Source organism: Pleurodeles waltl, chromosome 1_2, assembly GCF_031143425.1.
Source record: "Pleurodeles waltl isolate 20211129_DDA chromosome 1_2, aPleWal1.hap1.20221129, whole genome shotgun sequence".
Taxonomy (NCBI): domain Eukaryota; kingdom Metazoa; phylum Chordata; class Amphibia; order Caudata; family Salamandridae; genus Pleurodeles; species Pleurodeles waltl.
In genome coordinates, this window is record NC_090437.1 from 977,512,651 (window position 1) to 977,525,468 (window position 12,818).

Consider the following 12,818-nt stretch of genomic DNA (forward strand, 5'->3'; position numbering starts at 1 on the left):
AAGATCATGCATATACAGAAAAGGCTCGCAGAATATGTGTACCTGCCAATACAGCTTTTCTGTTCTTACTCTGGGAAACATCCACATGAGTATGGTAACAGTGTAGCACACATTGATGAACCGGTCTGTTGTGATCAACTTTGTGATATGTGGTAATTTGAGTATTATGTTAACAGTGCAGTCCACTGGCGTTTGAGGTGTTTTACTCAAACTTCTAACATTTACAATATAAATACCATTACATATGTAAGCTCCAATAAAATTCAATTTGACGTGTCCGCCATTGAATTTATTCCACTATTCTTAAAAATAGAGGTGCTTGCTCAAGCCCTCCAAGGTTAAAAAAAATAAATAAAAATCACATTGATAAAAGTTTCCTTCCACAACCCTAGGGACTCACCCTCTTGGCTAAGCCGTTGTATGCTCCCATCATGTTAAATTGGTAGTTGACCACAGGAAACAGCATGTATCTTCAGCATTCTGTTGCGCTAAATTCTCCTTGTACTCTTGCATGAGGTCTTAGTTCTAAGCAACTGGGTACGATGTGGGTAACACCACTCCTGTAGATGGGATTTATGCAACATTTTCAACATAGATGGATTACATCTGCTTTCCTGGGATAATAACTAAAGTATTATCTAGAGCTGCCGTTTAATTTACCAAGAGATCATTGACGATTGCAGAGCCAAATATCCATAATAGGCCTTATTGCTTATTTCAGTGTATATCAAGCAATCGTAATAGTGTTGTCTATCACGCTGTTGCAGATGCCAAGCTCAAGGTAATGTCGTATCAAATTGTCTGAAATGGAGGCATAAATTCAGTGCCTTACTCCACAGTTTACGTTCGCTTTATTCTAATCCCTATAAACAACTAGCCTGAATTTAGATGCTGCAAGAACTAACCAGAGCTAACAATTTTCCTATATTCTATCATAAGATTGTAAATGTCTTGTTATATGTAACAGGGCCAATCAAATTTGCAGTAACATTCCGCTTCCTAGGCTCTACCATGAGTGATCGCTGCAGTTAATTGTCAGTCCAACCCACAAGATAGAAATAATTGAACATTTTGTCTAAAGCCTCCCCTTCAGGTCAACATATGTATTTATTACTGGGTTTAAAAAAAATGCTTTTTAGAGTGGTGTCTGGGTAGCTTGTTGGCTTGTCAAATGTTGGAGTCCTGTTGTGTCTGGTCAAGAAGTTCAGTATTCCCTGTGTAAAACAGCACAAGGATGTTTTCATTGCCCGGCTTAGGTGTTATGTGCCTCTGACAATGCCTTGCAAGCATCTCCCGATTAACATCAAACAGTAATAGAGCCGAGGCCCACCACTTGACCCAACAGTGACATTTCACCACTCAGGAAGTTGGACACCTCACTGATATTTTAATGATCTCACATGTATCCATGCTTTGGAGTTGCACCCACTGATGCAAGGCCATGGGAACACCCCCTCCCCCCTCGGAACTCATAACTTTGGCTGCAGCATACTCTTATCAGTATGGTAAAATTGGTTTTCAGCTCTCCGTACACAGTTAAGAGCAATTTTAGGCCACTGGGTCCATGGCAGTTATACAGAGTGGATTGCAAAGAATCCTTAAGTACTGCAAAACACTATGTATGCATTAGGTTTGTAATTGTCAACGGTCTGTAACTTTGTAGCAGATGAACCAAAACTTTTTGCGTTTCTCATTGAGTCTACAAAGGTTTATTCTCTTTGGAGCTCCATATTATTAGAAGGTTTTTACATAGCTAATGGCTCCAAATAGAGATGTAGTTGTACCCATTTGTTGCTTTTTGTTGTCAAAACAGCTTGCCTGCCCACGTATTCATTCTCAGATCTGTAAAACTGATTTTCATGTTTGGCTGCAGATAGCGGTCGTAGCTTGTTGTCTTGTGTATTAATTTGTGTAATTGCTCACGCGTCATGCACTGTGTGCTACAGTTGTTTTAAGCGATTATGAACTGTACTTTTATTGGTTATCTTGCAATAAACATGATATTGTTTTACTCAGTTCAACACACTTTATTGGTAGTTTGTTCAGAAACTGGCAATTGTGCCAGTATTTGACAGCCAAAGTATGTACTGATTATGACTATGTGGAAGCAATCAATGGCTTCAACTTGAGGATTATAGAAACTGCATTCTGTGCTATGTGGGACACTGGTGAAGCTGGCAATGTGTGATAAGTGGTAAATTGTGGGAGCCACAATGGGCAATTTACTCAATGGAGTGCAGTTTAGTTGCCCTCTGTAATGTTGGGATTTGAATCAGTTGGGGAGAAAGAAGGTATTCGTAAAGTGCTGAATTATTTTAGGCAAATAACACACGTATATAGAATATTTTATTCTGGATATATGACGAAATGGCCAAGTGCCCCCTATTCATATTTTACACGGTGGTGATATCTCAGGTAATGGAGCAAGCATAACCATGGAGAAGTTAGGTGGTTGGTACTCCCTGAAGTGTCATGCAGGATAAATTGGCATCCAGAACTAGTTATAGTAATCTCTCAACGCAGTAGAGAAAAAGGTGAGTTATCTGTAAGGTATACAGCATTTTTCAAGCAAATAATATGTAGAACAACAGATTATGGCGACAAAATCAGCAACATTTCATGCTAAAGTTCGAAGATTTCATTTATACTGTGTTCTAATCGTAGTAACATTGTATCTCTCATCTGTTAAACTTAGAAACTGTGAAACGTTATTTCGTACCGATTTACTATCATAATTGGAATAGAATAATGATGTTTATGTTTGAAGGCCAGCAATCGAGCAGTGCTTCATCAGCTCCCAAACAGCGAATGATTGATACCGTATTGGCCAGAAGAAGTATTGAGAGATCCGAAAAGAAAGAAATAGATGAAGCAGTCATCAGGTAACCATATGGCAACTGTGGCCTTTATTAGATGCAAGTTCAAAGTGGAATACAGTACTCTGGGCCTGGTTACGACCTGGTAGGAGGGGATTACTCTGTCCCTAATGTGACGGATAGCCCGTCTGCCATGTTACAAGTTATATGGGATATAATGAAACTTGTAATACAGCAGGCGGGATATCCGTTAAATTTGGGAAGGAGTGATCCCCTCCGCCAAGGTCGTAATCAGTCCCTATGTCCTGGAAAATTATACTACTTGGTTTATATCTTACTATTTACATGCCATCAATACATTTCAATAAACTGCTCACTAATGTTCACTATTTGAATATAGAATACAAGTTTAATGCACTATTGTCTTAAAATAGACTTAGCTATGACTTAACCTCTGCCCCCCCCCCCATTCCAGATACTTCTTTATGCTAAAGTAATTCATATTTTGTAACCTAAAATAATTATCGTCTACCAAATTATACTTATGTATTCTGGACATGATCTAATTTTTTGGCAAATGAAGCTGACCACAAACTGTTCATAAATCCCAAGTATGAGTTTAATTTTTACTGGAAAAGCTGTAGACCAGTTAGAGCCTTTGTTGGTGTAGAAGGACTGTGAAGCTCTTGTGGCCTTGTCTTTCGTCACCGCCTGTTCAGCTGTGAATACATGAAAGAAAAATGTAAAAGCAAACCAAGCTTGAGGCTAGGTATAGTCTTTATAGTTTTAGCCTGTGGGGGAATATCAGTGTGAGTACCAAACATTTAGGCTGATATGTAAGAAATTTCCTGAAATGTCTATGCACAAATAATATAATTCGCAATATAGGATTTGATCAAGGTACTGGGAAGAAAAGACAACTTAATCTCCTTTGCATAGACCACATTTGAGATCATGGAGATTGGGTCAGGGGTGATTGGGTCACAATGGCAGGGAGGGTCTAGACTCATACCAAGATTAGATAGAATTTGCTTCTATGTGAATGCAAGCGGAATGAGAAGGAAGTCACCTTGCCCAGCATTGTTGTACTGTAAGCTGCTTGCTTTTGCTTAGTCTGCATTTGGCCTTGGATATACTTCACTTTTATTTTGTTTTTTCCTTCTTCTTTTCCACTTATGGAGGTCACTTGTAATCCCTGTTTTTTTTTTTTGCTGCTCCTACCTGTTTGCTCTTACAAGTACATCCACAACTGGGTCAAGAACTGTGCAGACTCCCTTGCACCTTTCAACCCCAACAAGTATAGTACAACAAACAAGCAGGCCAGCTGGTATACAGAAGACCCCTGAGACTTTATATGTCTGAATCTCCAAACAACTCCTACACAGACTCCAGACCATCCAGGGCACCGTTTCCAGACTCATACTGTACCTCCCACGCCATACCCACATCACACTGCACCGCAGGAAGCTTCAATGGCTCCCCATTCACAAGCGCAGCCAATTCAAACTTCTCATGCACACATACAAAGCCCTATACAACACAGGACCAGAAAACCTGAACAGCCGCACACACTTTCACCAACCCACCAGACACCTACACTCTGCCTCACTTGCCAAAACACTCCTCGCATCCATGAAAGCAAAACAGGAAGTAGCCCATTCTCCTACATTGCACCTAAGACATTGAACAATCTCCCTCAGTACATCAGGTCCGTCTCCTCATTTCTCGAGTTCCACAAGAAGCTGTAGACCTGGCTGTTTAAATAAGTGCCTTGGGGACCACATACACATACACACCTGCCTATAGATTCTCGGTACCCTTTCAGGTGATGAGTGCGCTTTACAAATTGACACCACATAAGGGTGGTGCCTCTTATCCTGAGTTCTGGGATATTACCTGGTTACTCCATTTACTAACTTTGTTCTGGAGAAGACAGTAAGTACACAAAGATCTATATTACTCATCTTATGTTTTTTTTTGCATATGATTTTCCTTATATGTCTATTTCTTTGCCGTTGCACCATCTGCTGGTTTAACACTCTTCTTTGGTCTTAACATCCTGTTACATCATTCTGTTGTGTTCCTCTGCTCTGCAACCATCCACGAAGTCCCTGGTGTCACCTATGCCATATCAAGCATCTTTAGCTTCTTTCTTTTCCCCCACCTTGGCTATCCCAACTAGATATAATCCAAAGAATGATTATCATTGGGTTTTTGTTTGATATTTGTATGGACGTTTGGGACATTCATCTGATTTTACCAGTATCTCTTGGATACTGACAATTTGATACACAATATTTTAGTGGGATGGACTCAGATGTGAATGTCTTACACATCATGACAAACAATCCCTAAAATACAAGAGGATAAGGTTATAGCCAGACAGGAGTGTGCCTTGCAACTCAATGTATTGATTTAGCAGCCCCAATTCCCCCTCTTGTTGCTTCAGGGACCATTTCCACAGATCAGTTGCAGCTCAATCATAGCTGCTATGAGAAACTCAGCTGTACCTCTACACTCATCTTCAGCAACTCCTTTAAAGTTCTCGGGGAATCCTGCATTCTTTCAGGTATTTATTTTTTCTCCACCAGCAAAATTCAAGATGGTGTTTATATTATCCTACCTCATCCAACATTAACTTTGCTTAACATGGGCTTCACTGCTAATAAACAACATTGATCCTGTCCTTACTCGGTATAAAATGTTCATGATGATTTTTGGTTTATGCCATGCAAAGCAGTCTGCACACATTGGACTACTGGTCATGAGACAAGGAATGTGGCATATTATCTGAAAAAAACTTCTAGCTGCAGATTCCTTACCTTTGAATTCTCCCCAGGCGTGAGACTGGATCTGGAAGATTTTGGTGAGCAGTACCCCTGCATGCCAGTAGGTGGCATTGATTGGCTTTGCGTCAGTCTTCAGGATTGTCTGCGCTGGGTATGATGTCTCGGGTCAAGGCACAAGAGAAAATCCAAGAAATTGAACCACTCTGAGTTCTCCTCGTCCGTTGGCCGACGAGACGAGGGAGCGTTGATGCTCTAGGCCTCGTTCTGAGGGACCTGCACCTGGGCCGACTCAGCACCTCCCTGAATTTCTGGGAGCTGCAACAACATCTGCCCAATGCTGAGAGCTTAATTAAGCCATGTGGCTCATTTTTGGCAGGGTCGACCCTGCTGGATCACCTTTGGGTCCTGCGAGGTTGGAGAGGGCCCCTTCAGGTTCCATGCCAACAGATTCGACTCCAGCACCTAGGGGCTCCCAGGGATCCAGTCCTGTCCTCACCCATGGGCGACACCATCTCCATTGTAATGCCTGACTTCAACACAGAGCCGGTTAGGCGTTGTATGATGCCAACTCTGGGCCGGCAGGATCCTTGCTCCTCGTTTGAATCCTGAGCCCTTTTCCTATGGGCTAGGCTTTAGGGATGAATGGGAGACCCTTGAAGAAATAGATTGGCATGAACACTTGGGTGAGGCCAATGGACGGGACACTTCTTCAGATACTGGCATGCTTTCTCTCCCTACCATAGCTAGGGAGGAGGGAGCTTCGTATGCTATGGTGGTGAGGAGGGCAGCTGAGGCACTAGACCTTCGCCTGCCTTTGGTGGTCATCAAGACTAACCTCTTGACAGAGGTGCTGCAACCGGGAACTTCCTCCTCAGAACCCCTGCTCCCGTTCAATGATGCCTCACCGACGCCCTACTTGGTACCTGGTCCAAACTCAGCACAGGGGCTCTTGTGAGCAGAATGGTTGCCTGCCGCCACAGCCCCGCAACTGGGGACCCAAGTTTCTTGATGCAACACCCCACCCCCGAGAGCTTGGTGGTCCAATCCTCTACCTCCCATGGTCACTCCCTTCCGCTGCTTCAAACAAGGAATCCAAAAAGTTGGCCTCACATGGGAGGATGATGTTTTCTTCCAAGAGTCTCACATTGCAGTCCGTGAACACGGGATGTCTTTTGGGCTGTTATTCACACACACACACTGTGCGATACTGTTGCACAAGTGCTGCTAAAGGTTCTGGAGGAGGCCAGGCTGTACTCTCTCAAGCTGTTGCGATGAGAGAGATGCAGCAAAGTTCCCAATTGGTTGCAGACATGACACAACTGACTTGCTAGATAGAGCCGTTCCTTTGACAGTGCCCCAGAGGTGCCACGTCTGGCTTAGGACATCTGGCTTTTCGAGAGGTAATCAGGCTCCTTTGATGGACATGCCCTTTGATGTCACCCATCTCTTTGGAGACAAGGCAGGCTCGGCGCTAGAGCGCTTCCAGGATTCTCGGGCTACAGCCAGGTCCTTGGGCTCTGCGGCCACCCTTTTGGACTCCCTCAGTCTGCCTTTCGCCCCTTTCGTGGCTATGGAAGGGATCTCTAGCTGCGCCCATTTCCAGTCAGCCACTGTGCTGCGCATGTTGCACAAAATCTGCATAGCCGAGGGCGCGTGACCCACCATCCTCATCGGTCAGGTGGCCAGTGATCTGGTCAGTCTGCCATCCCCCCCGCTAACCCCTCTTAGCTGCAACCTCTAAATCTTTCTAGTCTGACTGTCCCCCACCATGGGCCAGTTGGCGCTATATTGACCATCACCTGCTCCGCTGGCACTCCATTACATCAGACAGGTGGGTTTTGCAGATAGTCTGAAGGGGCTACTCCCTCCCCTTTGGGACCCCACCTCCATCCCACGATCAGATGACGGAGGATCATTTGTCTCTTCTGCATGAGGAAGTTACAGCTCTGTTGGCGAAAGGAGCCATTAAAAGGATTCATGTGCCAGAAGTAGGCTGTAGTTGCTATTCCTTTTGCTTTCTGGTCCCCAAAAAGGACAAGAGTCTTCTTTCACATTGTACTAGACCTTCGATCCCTCACTCTCTTCATCAAGAAGAAGTTCAAGATGCTGTCACTGGCTTAGGTTCCATCTGCCCTGGATCCAGGAGACTGAATGGTAGAGCTGGACTTGCAGGACCCTTATTTTCACATCGTTGGAGCTCTTCTGAACTTAGTGCAGTTTCGGGTCCTCCAGAGTGGCAGGTTTACGATATTCAGGCTATGATAACGATGTTCAGCCTCTGTCCTGGATGTAGGTGAAAATGACTCTGAGGCTTCCTGCATCCTTCTGGTGACACATGTCACATGGCTTATGCGGGCTCTCCAGTGGGGCCTGAAGTTCCAGTGGGCGCAGCATCAGGGGAATCTCTCCAACAAGGTCCAGATCTCTGCTGGAACTGTGAAAGATTTGCAGTGGTGGCTAATTAACTGCAATTGGGTCAGAGGCAGATCCCTCTCCCTTCCCCAACCAGATTTAACAATAGTGACAGATGCATCACTCCTGGGTTGGGGCCGCCATCTAGGAGAGGTGGAGATCGGAGGCATCTGGTTTCCAGTGGAAGCGGGACTCCACATCAATATGTTGGAGCTCTGTGCAATCCGGCTAGCATTGAAAGCCTTTCTTTCCCCTCTCAAGGAAAATATGGTGCAGGTGTTCACGGAAAACACCACCACCATATTGTACTGCAATAAGCAGGGCGGGCTATGTATCGGATTTTCTCAGTTTTATTTATGAAAATGTGCTTAAAGTATTAGCAATAATAGTTTATTGAAGCATAATGAAAAATAGAAATAACCACTTCAGCTGGTTGCTGGTGTTATTGCTTTTTGTTTTCCAGAAAACTGAATGAAGAAAGAGAGGAATTGCAGAAAGAGCTGACAAAACTTCGATTACAGATGAAACACTTTACAAATGGTACATATAACTTGGCTTTAAATTTTCAGAAATGTATAATTGTCTGGATCATCCATGCGAATAGCCTACGTACACAAATGTAAATAAGCACAGGCAATGCTGTTGTCTTTGTCAGTGTGTTTTAGTCATGTACAGCAGCGTGGAATAGAATGGAGTGGCCTTATGTAGAGTGGTGTAGCATGGCACACAGTGGAGTGTTATAGAGTCAAGTCGCATATAGAAGAGTCGAGTGGCCTGGTGTAGAGTGGCATAGAGTGGCGTGGTGCAGAATAGAGTGCCTTGGCATAGAATGCAGTGGCATAGAGCAGAGTGGTGCAAAGAAGAGCATGGTGGTGTAGAATGCAGTGGTGTAGAATAGAGGGTGGGAGGGAAAAGAAGCAACATATAATGGGGACGGGTACGAGAAAATTGATACTACATGGACAAGAATATGTGAGACAAACTAAAAACACAAGCACTCATATGGAGTGTTTGAACACAAAAAAGTAGCTCCAAAATGGGAGCAGTGGATGGACACAAGAACTTGGTCCATGCTCCAGGGGGAGGGACAAACACAAGAAGAGGATATGATGCCTGCATGCCATGACAAAAGGGTCATGAATTAAATGAGACCGTGACAGGGGTGACCCCTCCCCAAGAGTGGCGGAGCGTCGCCCCGCTAAGAAAAATGCCCCCAGGACAGAAAAATAAAATGGTTATTACCATTTTATTTTTCAGTGGCCTGCCCTGAAACGAGTGTTAGGACAGGGAGGGCAATTGCCGTCGAGTGGCAGCGGGGAGCTGTGCACTTGTTTAAAGTGCACATGTCCCTTTGGCTGGCCGTCTTGCGATGGCCAGCCAGACACATGCACTTGGTTACAGAAGGCACAGGCCTCCAGCGCACTTGTGAGCGCTAAGAGAGCCCACTCACACCAACCCTGACCTTACTTTCATGCTGGTTACCAGCATAAAAGCAGTGCTAGGATTGGTGCAGTTTTGTGGGTCCCGTCATGAGTTGGACCCAGGAGAGAAGGCGAGACATCGAGAAGAGGACATCCGTCCTAAGGTATGTGCAGATTTTTTTTCTTTTTTCTTTTATTATTGGACCCTCCTCTACCCACCCCCCCCCCCCCCCCAATAGTAAATAGGAGCCAACCGCCATTGGACAGTGAAGCAAGCTAGCTGGCTTGCTAAGCTGACCACTGTTGACTTTTTTTATAATTTCAGTATGAGTTATTAAGTAGTTCACGTGAACCATTCTGGGGGTTACCTTAACGAGTTCTACCTTGATCACTGTTAATTCTACAGTACATAGAAAATGGATTTAATGCTAGTGGCAGTGGCATTGGCAATTTTAGTTCATGTTAAACATTGTCTCAAAAGGCTGTGTGATGACCTGTTCTGTTTCTTTTGTGATTACTCTTTAGCATGCAAACCTTTCCTAAAATATGGCTGCACAAATGGTAGCATTCCCAGCCAAAACAACCTGCATCCAGTCAGTGTGGGCAGGCACAAAACACAAGCACAGTGGGCCTGATACACATAGTCGGTTATCCGAGAAAGTGACCTTGCAATATTTTGTTATATACCCCTGCTCAGTATTACATTAGTCACTTAATATTGATTGAGTAAATCCCACTGAAGGGTTGGAAAGTGCTCCCTGCAGGGTATGCTTTCCCTGGAAAGCTTGGGATTGCTCACAAACTTGAAAGTGTGTGGGTTTTCTCCAACTCCTTCCTGGGCGGACCATTTCCCATTTAGAAAATCATCAAATATTTCCTACTCTCCGGGTCAGTAATAAATCCCTATCCAGGGCCGGAAATGGTAGGGAACAATTCAGACATTAGTGGAGGCACGGGGGAAGGTGACATGTAAAAGCAGAGAAACCGATTGTGCCATTAAACAATGGCACAGGCATTTCCTCATGTCTAACTGGTCAATAGATATAATTTTTTATTGGGGAAAGGCCTCAAACAAGGATAACAAGCAATGTCGTAGCCAATTGGACTGATCAAGCCTGTCTGAAGGCTAAATAAGTTGTGCAGCCAGCATGTACCATAAAAAATAAACAAAAAAAGGAAAATAATCATCCACCTAAACGTAAAATCCATATGCGTGCAATAAAAAAAAAATCACTAATGTGGTAGTGTAACCAGTGATTAACATCCTTCTGGTTGTCTCATGATTATTATACTTATTATTATTATTATTATTGGTTTAATATTTATTCTAACACCTCACCAAGCTCTCAAATCACAAACCGCTACAATGTTATAAGGTTAGTTAAACACTTTGTGCCTGAATGCGACCTTGGTGGAGGGGATTACCCCGTCCCAAAAGTGACAGATATCCCGCCCGCTGTTTTATAAGTTCCATAGAATATAATGGAGCTTGTAATATGGCGGGCGGCATATCCGTCACGTTTGGGACGGAGTAATCCCTTCTGCCAAAGTCATAATGAGGCCCTATGTCAGAAACTCTAAAAATGAGGGTAAAAAATCACCATCAAAAGGCACTCAAAGAGCAGTCAAAATAAATAGCTATATATAAAAGTAGTATAAAAAATTAAAATTATTAAAGCTTACTTAGATCTAGATTTGCCAGTGAAGCGAAAGGAACTGTTTTAGATGGATGTTAAAAATGTGCACAGGCTTTGTGCAGTCGCTCAAACTGAAGAAAGCCAATGAGTCATACGGGTGGACCCATTTTGCCATGTATTGTGTGGCGGGCCAGAGCAAAATGTGAATGACACTTTAACAGGCCAATGAATAAAGCCCACTCAACAAAAGCTCATAAACCAATGTGTAATATGTATGCATTTTTTAATTAAAAGTAATCTAGCAAGAAAGCCAAAGCTGTCTCAAAAGCTGTACCTGAGAAGAAACTCACAAAATATTTCTACTATTACTGCTAGAAAGTGGCGACTGCCCCAAGTTTCCAAACTTCTATACATTTGTATAGGTTTCTGTGGCTACAGTTGGTTCTTCTTAGGTGACTACTAGCCTCTGTTACAATACTTGTCTGATCTGGCTTGTAGAAGCGTGAGCAGCGCCCTGACAGCTCTATCAATTGAACTGCATGCCTTCTGTTTAGCTCCTAGGTAATTTTTCTTCCTTTAAATACTCAGAGGCAAGACCATCTCGTGTCCTTGGGAAAGTATGCTGTGAATATTTTGGATTGTTTTAGAAATTTCTGCCATAGTTTTGCAAATCTCTTCCATTTACTCTGAAATAATTCCAGTTAGAAAATTGGATAGACTGTTTCTACTTGACAATATCTTTTAGATGATGCTCAGTTAATTTTCTTGTAGTTAAGAGCACTCCACATTAACCATAAGCTGCATACAAAACTTGCACAAACTCACACCAGAGTCCCAACGGGCATTCGCGTCTGCGTTTTGCTCCCCCAGGGCACTTCTGCATTACAGAAGGGATCACAGTTGCTTGGGAAGCCCCTTTGTATAATGCTCTGGCGCGATCTGCATTATATGAGGTGTTCCCCAATTTCCATGAGGGTGTGCTCCCATGCTAGTGAGTAAACCTTTTTGCCTTTGTGCCCGGTGCACTTTACAGACGTAAGCCCAGAGGACAGAAAGTTTCAGGAAGTGCACTGATTGTTTGCCACATATTAGGTGGTGCCCAGTTAGTCTGCTCCCTCGGATGACAATTGGAATGAATGCAGAGGGGCCTCAGGGGCCGCAATGGCAGCCCCCCTGCAGGTCGGTGCAGTCATTCACAGCACCCACCTGTGCGAGGATACCTTCTCCTCCACCTTTGAAAGGCAGATCTGCTCTGTTGTCTGCAGTAAAAGGTCAATCGACAGCTTGAAATAGCCGACCCCCTTTCACTAAGGCACTGTCCACAGTGCAAGCGTGAGTTTGTGCCTGCACTGCAAGCGGGGCATTTAATATAACATGGTGCACTAGCCTAGTCATCTCCCAGAACACACCCAGTTAAATGTATGCCATGGGGCAAACGGAAACAATGCCCAGTGTTTGTAATCTGACTCCAGGAGCAAAAGTCCAGTAAAGCAAGAACAAAGAAGTGGAACATGTCCTGTGAAGTTAGCAGCTGCATAACCTGTGAACACATGCAACAAACAGTCTCAATGATGGTCTTTTTGCACTTTTCCCAGCAATCAGGATGTGCCCCGAAAGAGGAGGGTGCTTTGGTATAGTCGTATAATGTATGACCAAACCAGTTGCACCACCTGACTTCCCGTTTGACTCTCATTACAAACTAATGCTATAATGCAGTGGGAATAATAAAAGGATCTCACTCTT

General features: G+C 43.8%; 1 protein-coding gene across 3 annotated transcripts in view; it reads left to right on the forward strand.

The window, feature by feature from the left end:
- LOC138246638 (uncharacterized) overlaps positions 1–12,818 on the forward strand; it is a 403,830-nt gene that overhangs the window by 109,503 nt on the left and 281,509 nt on the right. For all 3 annotated transcript variants that reach the window (XM_069201360.1, XM_069201371.1, XM_069201379.1), the window contains exons 4-5: positions 2,768–2,882; positions 8,481–8,557. In XM_069201360.1, the coding sequence (XP_069057461.1) occupies positions 2,768–2,882; positions 8,481–8,557 (192 nt within the window). The remainder of the gene's footprint in view (positions 1–2,767; positions 2,883–8,480; positions 8,558–12,818) is intronic.